The sequence below is a fragment of the Lagenorhynchus albirostris genome, chromosome 10 (genome assembly GCF_949774975.1).
Source record: "Lagenorhynchus albirostris chromosome 10, mLagAlb1.1, whole genome shotgun sequence".
NCBI lineage: Eukaryota > Metazoa > Chordata > Mammalia > Artiodactyla > Delphinidae > Lagenorhynchus > Lagenorhynchus albirostris.
Window position 1 is genome coordinate 1,179,261 of NC_083104.1, and position 8,888 is coordinate 1,188,148.

At 60.6% G+C, this 8,888-nt stretch overlaps 1 protein-coding gene across 1 annotated transcript in view; it reads left to right on the top strand.

The window, feature by feature from the left end:
* The window catches only part of MCM2 (minichromosome maintenance complex component 2), a 23,192-nt gene extending 15,974 nt beyond the window's left edge, over nucleotides 1–7,218 (top strand). Inside the window, exons 13-20 of the mRNA XM_060160964.1 lie at nucleotides 1,861–1,954; nucleotides 2,707–2,957; nucleotides 3,088–3,214; nucleotides 3,723–3,835; nucleotides 4,578–4,823; nucleotides 5,593–5,775; nucleotides 5,899–6,054; nucleotides 6,370–7,218. Of these exons, the coding sequence (XP_060016947.1) occupies nucleotides 1,861–1,954; nucleotides 2,707–2,957; nucleotides 3,088–3,214; nucleotides 3,723–3,835; nucleotides 4,578–4,823; nucleotides 5,593–5,775; nucleotides 5,899–6,054; nucleotides 6,370–6,480 (1,281 nt within the window). The 3' untranslated portion in view covers nucleotides 6,481–7,218. The remainder of the gene's footprint in view (nucleotides 1–1,860; nucleotides 1,955–2,706; nucleotides 2,958–3,087; nucleotides 3,215–3,722; nucleotides 3,836–4,577; nucleotides 4,824–5,592; nucleotides 5,776–5,898; nucleotides 6,055–6,369) is intronic.
* Nucleotides 7,219–8,888: the final 1,670 nt, after the last annotated feature.

Here is an 8,888-nt window from a genome sequence, read left to right on the forward strand (position 1 = left end):
GGGGCTCAGTAAGGGGATCGGTAACGTGTACGGAGCGCCGAGTAGCCGCTGGTCACAGCGATTTGCAGAAGGTCGTCTGTGTCTTGTTGTTGATGAGTAACCTGAGACGTGGGGCGGTGGGGGCCTGGTTTACGTGAGACGCCCACGTCACGCGGCTAACAAGTGGCAGAGCCAGGGTCCCACCAGGCCGTCCGGCCTCCACCTCTGCTTCCAGGGGCCGCCCTCTGCCCCCCCATGCGGTTCCCACGTGTGGGAGGTGCCTCTGAGTGTCGGGTTCCAGGGGACCCAGCTCAAGGTTATCGTGAGTTCCAGGGGACCCTGGCCCACGTTTTAAAAGTCACCACAGAAGTTGTGAGACGCGAGCGTGGCATGGTGTGGCAACCCTGCGTGTCCTTTGCCAACTTCTCCTATCCCCGAGGTCATGGCTGGTCTGGGCTCCTCTGTGCAGCCCCCTTCCCTGTTTTTGTGTTTTGTTTTGTTCTTTTGCGGTACGTGGGCCTCTCACTGCCGTGGCCTCTCCCGCCGCGGAACACAGGCTCCAGATGCGCAGGCCCAGTGGCCATGGCCCAGGGGCCCAGCCGCCCCGCGGCACGCGGGATCCTCCCGGACCAGGGCACGAACCCGCGTCCCCTGCATGAGCAGGCGGACTCCCAACCACTGCGCCACCAGGGAAGCCCCTCCCTTGTTATTCTGACACAAATTCAGACCCGCCCTTGCGCCTGCATCTACATCAGTGTGCCTCGCAAGGCTCTTTTTTTACTAAACTGACCCCGCTACCCCTGTCACACTTGAAGATACCAGCAGTTCCTAGGGGTGATGTTCACTTGGGTCTACAGTTCCCTGGTGGTCTCTTAGTTTTTGAAAAGTTTCTTGTGGTCAGTGTCCAAGTAAGGTCTACACACTGATTCGTTGACTTGTCTCTCATCTTTTTTTAAAATTTATTTTTAAAATTTTTGGTTGCATTGGGTCTTCGTTGCTGCACGCGGGCTTTCTCTAGTTGCCGCGAGTGGGGGCTTCTCTTCATTGTGGTGCGCGGGCTTCTCGTTGCGGTGGCTTCTCTTGTTCTGGAGCACAGACTCTAGGCACACGGGCTTCAGTAGTCGTGGCGCGCAGGCTCAGTAGTTGTGGCGCACGGGCTTAATTGCTCTGCAGCATGTGGGATCTTCCCAGACCAGGGATCGAACCAGTGTCCCCTGCATTGGCAGGTGGATTCTTAACCACTGCGCCACCAGGGAAGCCCTCTTCCTCTCTCTTATGCACACACACACACACACACACACGCGCGCGCGCGCACACGCACACACACACACACACACACACACACACCCAGAGCAGTTGGCGAAATGTCTCGACGGCTTTCCAGGTGAACGTCTCACCTCCCGGTGGACCCACCTCCCGGCCGCCCCGTGTTCTGAGCTCGGTACCTGCAGTCCTGCGGGACCCGGGCTTGTGTAGACGCCTCCTGTAGTGCTCACAGCCCCCGTGACCTGGGCAGTGTCATCTCCTTTCCATTCGAGGACACAGGCTCAGGCAGGCCGCCGATCCTGGGTGGGGTCTTCTGCGTCCGTGCTGTTGGAGTCCACCCCCGCCCACGCGGGCCTGGGTCTCGTCTCCTGCTCCTGTTCTGCGGGTGACCTTGGGGTGGTCCTGCAACAGGACGAAGTGAAGGGGGTCAGGCCGGGGTTCTGGTCAGCTTTCAGGTTCGGTGACTCGGGAAGAGCCAACCAAGTACAAGGCCCGGAGTTGGGGGTGGGATGGGGGTGGGTCTCAATGTGGGGTCGGGGGAGTTGCAGCTGTGCATGGGCGCTCCAGGCCGGAGCACATGGTGACCGTTCCCATCGCCCCGCCCCCCACCCCCAGATCTTTGCCAGCATTGCTCCTTCCATCTACGGGCACGAAGACATCAAGCGAGGCCTGGCACTGGCTCTGTTTGGAGGGGAGCCCAAAAACCCTGGTGAGCGGGGCAGGGGGGCCGCCTTCTCTGCAGGGGGCTTGGTGGGAGCAGTTCCCGGTGTCCCGGGAGAAGGATACGTCCACGGGTGGCTCCTCATCCCAGGGAGAGCGCAGCCCACAGCCATGCCACTGTGCACAGATTTAACTGTAGGAATAATACCTGAACGTGTGTTTGTATTACATCCTCAGAGGGGCTGAAGCCCCCGTTGACCTCCCTGTCTCATCACGGTCCCTCCCTGCAGGTCACCTGGTTGGTGTCGGGGGGACATGGGCAGAACTTTGTGTGGCTGTTCAGATAGATTACACGTGTGCTGATATGGAAAACACGGCACTCCGTGACCGTGGCATGTTTCTCCTAGCCAGTGTAATGCTCCCTGTCTGTGTGTGAGGGACTGTCCGTGACGTACCCAGCTGCCCCGTCGGCACGGCTTTGGCATCGTTTCCTGTGGGCACACAGAGAACGAGCTCACGCTCTGAAGTTACCGTGTGCTGGTCCACATCGTGCCGCATTCAGCTGTCCTCCTGGCTGGAGAGCACGTGCACAGCCTCCAGCGTGTACAGGACAAACAGCGTCTTCATAGGCACCTCCTTGTGCACCATGGTTCTGGGTTCTGTGCTCAGAGTGGGGTGGGTCCTGGGCATTACGTCCCTTTCTAGAAAGAATATTGCTTTGTTGTTTGCGGTAAGCAGGCTGGGAAATCGGGGATAATCCAGCTCTGTCCTGAGCCCCCTCTGCCCCGTTCCTGCCCCCAGGCGGCAAGCACAAGGTGCGAGGTGACATCAACGTGCTCCTTTGTGGAGATCCCGGCACGGCCAAGTCTCAGTTCCTCAAGTACATTGAGAAAGTGTCCAGCAGAGCCATCTTCACCACTGGCCAGGGGGCCTCGGCCGTGGGCCTCACGGCATACGTCCAGCGGCACCCCGTCAGCAAGGAGTGGGCCTTGGAGGCTGGGGCCCTGGTCCTGGCGGACCGAGGAGTGTGTCTCATCGATGAATTTGACAAGGTGGGTCCCCGGGCCCAGAGCTGACATGTGGGCTGAGCCCTCGGTGGGGAGCGCGTGTTCGTGGGGAGCGCGGGGGCCTCGTCTGAGAGACCGCGGTCGGGCAAGAATCCTGCGTTTGCCCGCCGTGCAGATGAACGACCAGGACAGGACCAGCATCCACGAGGCCATGGAGCAGCAGAGCATCTCCATCTCGAAGGCCGGCATCGTCACCTCCCTGCAGGCCCGCTGCACCGTCATTGCTGCCGCCAACCCCATAGGTGCGTGGGTGCGACGGCCAGAGGGGGAGCAGACCCGGGGGCCCCTGCTCTGGGACCCGCGCCACTGAGTGAGGAAGGGACCGAGCAGCAGCAAGTGCCCCTCTCCTGCGTTTCTTGCTGGGGGGGGGGGCGGCGGGAGGACGGGAGACCCCCGGGCTTTCGTCGAGCCGTGTTCTCGGGAGACAGGAGGAGCACCTAGCGCTTAATAGGGTGGGACTGGCCGTCGGTCTCAGCCAGCAAGTGGTTAGAGAGCCCAGGCGCCCCCTGCCACCTTGTCCCCGGGTTTTCCTCGCGGGAGGCGGCTGAGCGGCCTCGGGCCGATTGGGGCAGGTGGGGAGAGCCTCACGCGGGCTTGTCCGGGGTGCCTGGGGCAGGCCCTGCATCCCTCCACCACTGATTCCCCTCTCGTCAGTGAAGCCACACGGGTTGGAAAGAACCTTGTCCAGTCGAGGAGAAGAGGGGCCCCAGGGAGCGGGAGCGCTGATGGGGACCTGCCTTTGTGATGCAGGTGGCCGCTATGACCCCTCGCTCACCTTTTCGGAAAACGTGGACCTCACGGAGCCCATCATTTCCCGCTTCGACGTCCTGTGTGTGGTGAGGGACACAGTGGACCCAGTCCAGGTATGCAGCCCACGCCCTGGGTGTGCGCAGTGAGTTTGGGGACCTGGCGTCGGCCCAGGGCTGTGGCTCGCCAGGCTCAGGGAAGGGCTGCCACGTGGACCGTGTGTTTTCCACTTGTTCTCAGTCCAGAGTTCCTTGATTTCTCTCCTTCGCCAACCCCTCCCCGGCCACCCACCCAGCATCGCCCACGCTCTGCCACCAGCTCCCGAGTCTCCTCACTTCTCGCTGCTATGAACCTCGTCCCAGCTTCCCTCCTCTGGCCCGATGCACTGCAGCCTTGGTCCTGGGCCCCCGGCTTCTCCTGTCAGAGGCCAGCCGTCTTTGGGGGCACGGCGGACCTGCCTCTCCTTACAGACCTGCTCTCGGCCTCCCATCCCATCTCTCTGGCGGGGAGTCCACCGTCCCCGAGAGGTCTCTCCCCCTGCCCCTTCCTCATCCACACCCCCTCACCTCCTCGGGCTTCACTCGCGCTCTGTTCTCTTCTCTCAGGTGTTGTGACTGGGGCTCTGGTGGCCTCAGCTGGAGGCTGTCCTCCGGCCTCCATCCCACCACGTGCTTCTCTTCTTCCTATAGTGTGAACTCTGTCTGTCTCCTCTGCCCTCACTGGGGGGGTGCGCCCCAGGAGCTCCCGGCCCATGGCGGGTGGGGGACACGTGTCGTTACAGAGCGTCTTCAGTGAGCTGACCTGTTCCAAGCCAGGCGCCAGGCTCAGCCCGCTCTTGTCCTCTCCGTCTTGTCTCAGGATGAGATGCTGGCCCGTTTCGTGGTCGGCAGCCACATCAGACATCACCCCAGCAACAAGGAGGATGGGGACCTGGGGGGCGCCCCGGAGCCCCCCATGCCCAACACATATGGCGTGGAGCCCCTGCCGCAGGAGGTCCTGAAGAAGTACATCATCTACGCCAAGGAGAAGGTCCACCCGAAGCTCAACCAGATGGACCAGGACAAGGTGGCCAAGATGTACAGTGACCTGAGGAAGGAATCCATGGTGAGGGCCAGGTGGGGCAGGTAGGGTGGGGCAGAGGGGGACGCACAGCAGAGCCTTGTCTGTGTGCTCAGTGGGTCCAGGAGCACTGGAGCAGCAGGACGGCCTTAAAGACACGATACTTACTCACCTTAACTGTTTTGTTTAGACGGAACTTAAACGTACGTGCGTTTGTCTGTCTCAGGGTACAGCTGAGGTATTTGTTCTTGGGCCGTTGATTTAGTTCCAGTGACTTCGCGAAAATCTCACCCGAATGAGCACGCGCCTGAGCTAGTTTGCGTTCACTCGTGGTGGGGAGACATTTAAAGGCAGCTTGCAAGCAGGTGGACTGCAGAGTTCTTGCAGGTTGCTCCCTCTCACCTACCTAAGCATGACAGCCACCGCTCCTTCCCTTTCCCTCCCTCCTAACAACACCTTTTCACTTAATCAGGTCTTTTCAGAGCATTAGCTTGGGCTTCACAGAAACACAGCTTTGTTTTCTCCCTGTGCTGCACTGCGTCAGGCGGTCCCTGGTACCTGACAGTAACAAATACAGCCGCCCACAGGCGTGTAGACTCCGGGTGCCCGGGAGCTGCCAGGAGCACACGTGCTGGGCTGGCGGTGGCAGCCGTGAGCCTTCGCGCTTTGGGAACCAGGGGAAGCTTGGGCGCGCCTGGCTCCGGTGGGCGCCGCCCTGCAGGGGGGTCAGCTGGGCCTCCCGGCGGCACCAGCTCTGCCCCTCTGCCACGTGCTGGCCGTCCCGTGGGGAGACCTGACGCGGCCCTCCCTCCAGGCCACGGGCAGCATCCCCATCACGGTGCGTCACATCGAATCCATGATCCGCATGGCCGAGGCCCACGCGCGCATCCACCTGCGGGACTACGTGATGGAGGATGACGTCAACATGGCCATCCGCGTGATGCTCGAGAGCTTCGTGGACACGCAGAAGTTCAGCGTCATGCGCAGCATGCGGAAGGTGGGGGCGGGGCCTGGGCCATGGGGGCGGGGCCTGGGCCGCGGGAGTCCAACCTGCCTCTGCTGCCAGGAGCAGCTGGCTTGGGGGGGCCTGGCAGGAGGGTCACCTCCGCTCTCGCCGTAGACTTTTGCCCGCTACCTGTCGTTCCGCCGGGACAACAACGAGCTGCTGCTCTTCATCCTGAAGCAGCTGGTGGCCGAGCAGGTGACGTATCAGCGCAACCGCTTCGGGGCCCAGCAGGACACGATCGAGGTGCCCGAGAAGGACTTGGTGGACAAGGTATGGGCGTGGCCAGGGGCGGGGTTTGCCCGGGCCGTCACAACGCACGTGTCCTACTACTGTCCCATTACTGTCACCCGTCCTGCCGACGCGCTGGGCCGGGGCAACCACGCAGCTTGTCCGACTTCACGGCCGTTGTCCGGGCTGAAATTTCAAGCCCCGTGTCCAGCTGCAGACCCTCCCTCGGCCTCAGAGCGGTTCGCTCTTCCCTGTGACGGGGACAGAGGACCCGCCTGCCTGCCTCCCCTGCTGGGGCCTCGGGCTCGGGACCTGCCCACGCGTCCGCACGGCTCACTGGTCGTCCCCTCTTTTCAGGCTCGTCAGATCAACATCCACAACCTGTCTGCCTTTTACGACAGTGAGCTCTTCAGGATGCACAAGTTCACCCACGACCTGAAACGCAAGATGATCCTTCAGCAGTTCTGAGCGTCCGCAGCAGCTCCGTGGTCCTGGTGGAAGGTCAGACCTGGTGCTGACTTCACTCCGCTGCAGGGACCCACAACCAAACTGCGCGGGGCTCCGAGTCCTGGGGCCGGGCTCGCAGCGGTGCCGTGTGGCTGCATCCACCCCACGGCCGAGGTGTTTTATTTCCTTGACTCACTTCCTCTGCTCTCATCTCGGGGCACTTGACTTCCCAGAGCTGCGTTTTCAGCCCTCTGACAACCGCCCACCACTTGCAGGAGGTTCGCCTGACCTTCTGGGGATTGAAGTCGATTGTGTTCGGGCCCCTGGGGGCTGTTCTAGGGGGCCGAGCACGGAAGGGTGTCACCAGAACTGCTGGCCTCTTGACATGAGTTCCGTGTCCTGTTGCTTTTGCTGCCTGTGGTTGAAGAGCAAGTTCTCAGTATTTGCAGCGTTTTTCTGAATTGTGTCCTGCAGCCTCCTCTAGGCTCCCGTGAGTAGGGGCAGCGTGTGGGTCCTGCACAGATGGGACCCTAAGCTGTCGGCACAGCCTCGCGTCCTCCGACGGCCCTGCAGCCTTGGCCTCCGCCAGTGGGAGGAGTGAGTTTGGGGTCAGATGGTGAGGGTCGTCGGAGCCGGGCCACCCCCTCACCATTGCTGTGTGATCTGTTCTCCTACCTGGCCCTTTCTTCATTCTCTCATTTGTACACTGAGTTCTTGTTTCTGTCGTTGTAGTTTTTAATAAAGTGGAGTAAACCTGAACACTGGTCTGAATTCCGTTTTCATACTGTAACCCAGGCTCTCCTGGACTCGCCCTGAAGGCCCTTCCCCCTTTCGCCTCCGGTTTCCTGCAGGTGAGGATCGGGCTAGGAGAGCGGCTCTGTTTGTGCGTCCGGTCTTGCTGGGGAATTCGGTTGCTGCCTCTGTGGTCTCCGTGAAATCAGGGGACCTCGGGACAGACCTGTACACCCAGAGGGGCTGGAGGTGACCATGCTGTGGAGGGAGCAGCCCTGCTCGCCCTAGCACCGCCGCGCTCTGACAGCTCCCCCGGGGCGCTGCACGCCTCTGGGTCTTCCTGCTTCTTACCCGAGTGGGAGCGGAAGTGTCTCCTCGCGTTGGATCGTCCCTCTTGTGCAGGTTTTGCCTTCTGGAACCTTTCATGGTGAGGACTCGGGTGAAAGCCCTGCGGACGTCTGATGATACGGTATGTCTGATGCCTCACTCACCTCCTCCCCCAAATCCTGGAGAGCCTGCCGTGTGGCTGCCAGGCCTGAGGAGCACGTCACACGTGGTCTCTGCTGGGATGGGGCAGATAGACTCCAGTCAGCAGGTAAGGAAGAGCCGGGAGGAAGGATCGGCGCTGTGGGCCTGCGTTAGGGGGGAGGTGACCCTCTAAAAGGGGCTCCTCACAAGCGGGAGTGGGTACGGCTGAAGCAGGGCAGGCAGGCTGGGCTTGCAGGCTGAAAGGAAAGCTTTTTCTGCGCGTATGCAACACCTCACGTGTGCATTTTCACACCAACCCATTGTCCGGTTGTCTGCGGTCACAGACTGGGCGTCAGCTCCGACGCCAACTACAGGAGTCCAAGCAGACCCCACAGGTTCGGCTCAGACACCAGCCACAGCTCACCTGCGCCTCTGTCCAGCTGGGCTGCACATAAGAGACTCCCACGCCCCGTCTCGGGTTTGGTGACTCGCTGTAACGGCTTCCCAAACCCAGGGCGAGTTTCTTTCCATTAACCGATTTATTACAGAGGCTGTATTACAGGATGTGGATGAACAGCCAGATGGAGAGTCCCGGGCACAGGAGCTTCGGTCCCCATGGAGAGCGGGGTGCGTGACCAGCCCGGAAGTTCTCTGAACCCCTTCAGTTCAGATTTTTGTGGAGGCTTCATTATGGCGTGCGTGCTGGTCGGACCATCAGCGCTGGTGATTAGATTAGCTCCTCCTCTAGCCCCTCTCCCCTCCCAGGAGGTCAGGGCCTGGGGCAAGTTCCAACCCTCTGATCACCTGGTTGGTTCCCCTGGCAACTAGGCCCCTCTCCTTAGGGGCTTTCCAAACTTCACCTCCTTAACAAACCTAGGAGTGGTCAAAAGGGTCTTGTTAAGGATAACGAAGACACTCTTTTCACCTGAATTACTCCAGAGCCGTTTCTGGAGCGAGGGATAAAACCCAGATCTTACTACAAAAGATGCTTCTGTCAGTGTCTCTTATCACTTAGGAAATTACAAAGGTATTTTTAGAGTCTGGCCAGGAGCTGGGAGGAAGACCAGAATATATATTTCTTACTCTTATCACAGTATCACACAGGTCCAGTAAGGCTCTGAGTCTGACTGCAGTACATGGCCCTGAGGCTGGTAAGCAGGAGACGAAGCTGGTCCCACGTGTTTTACAGGGAGGTCCTATCCGGCCACAGGGAAGTGAGTGGAGAGAGA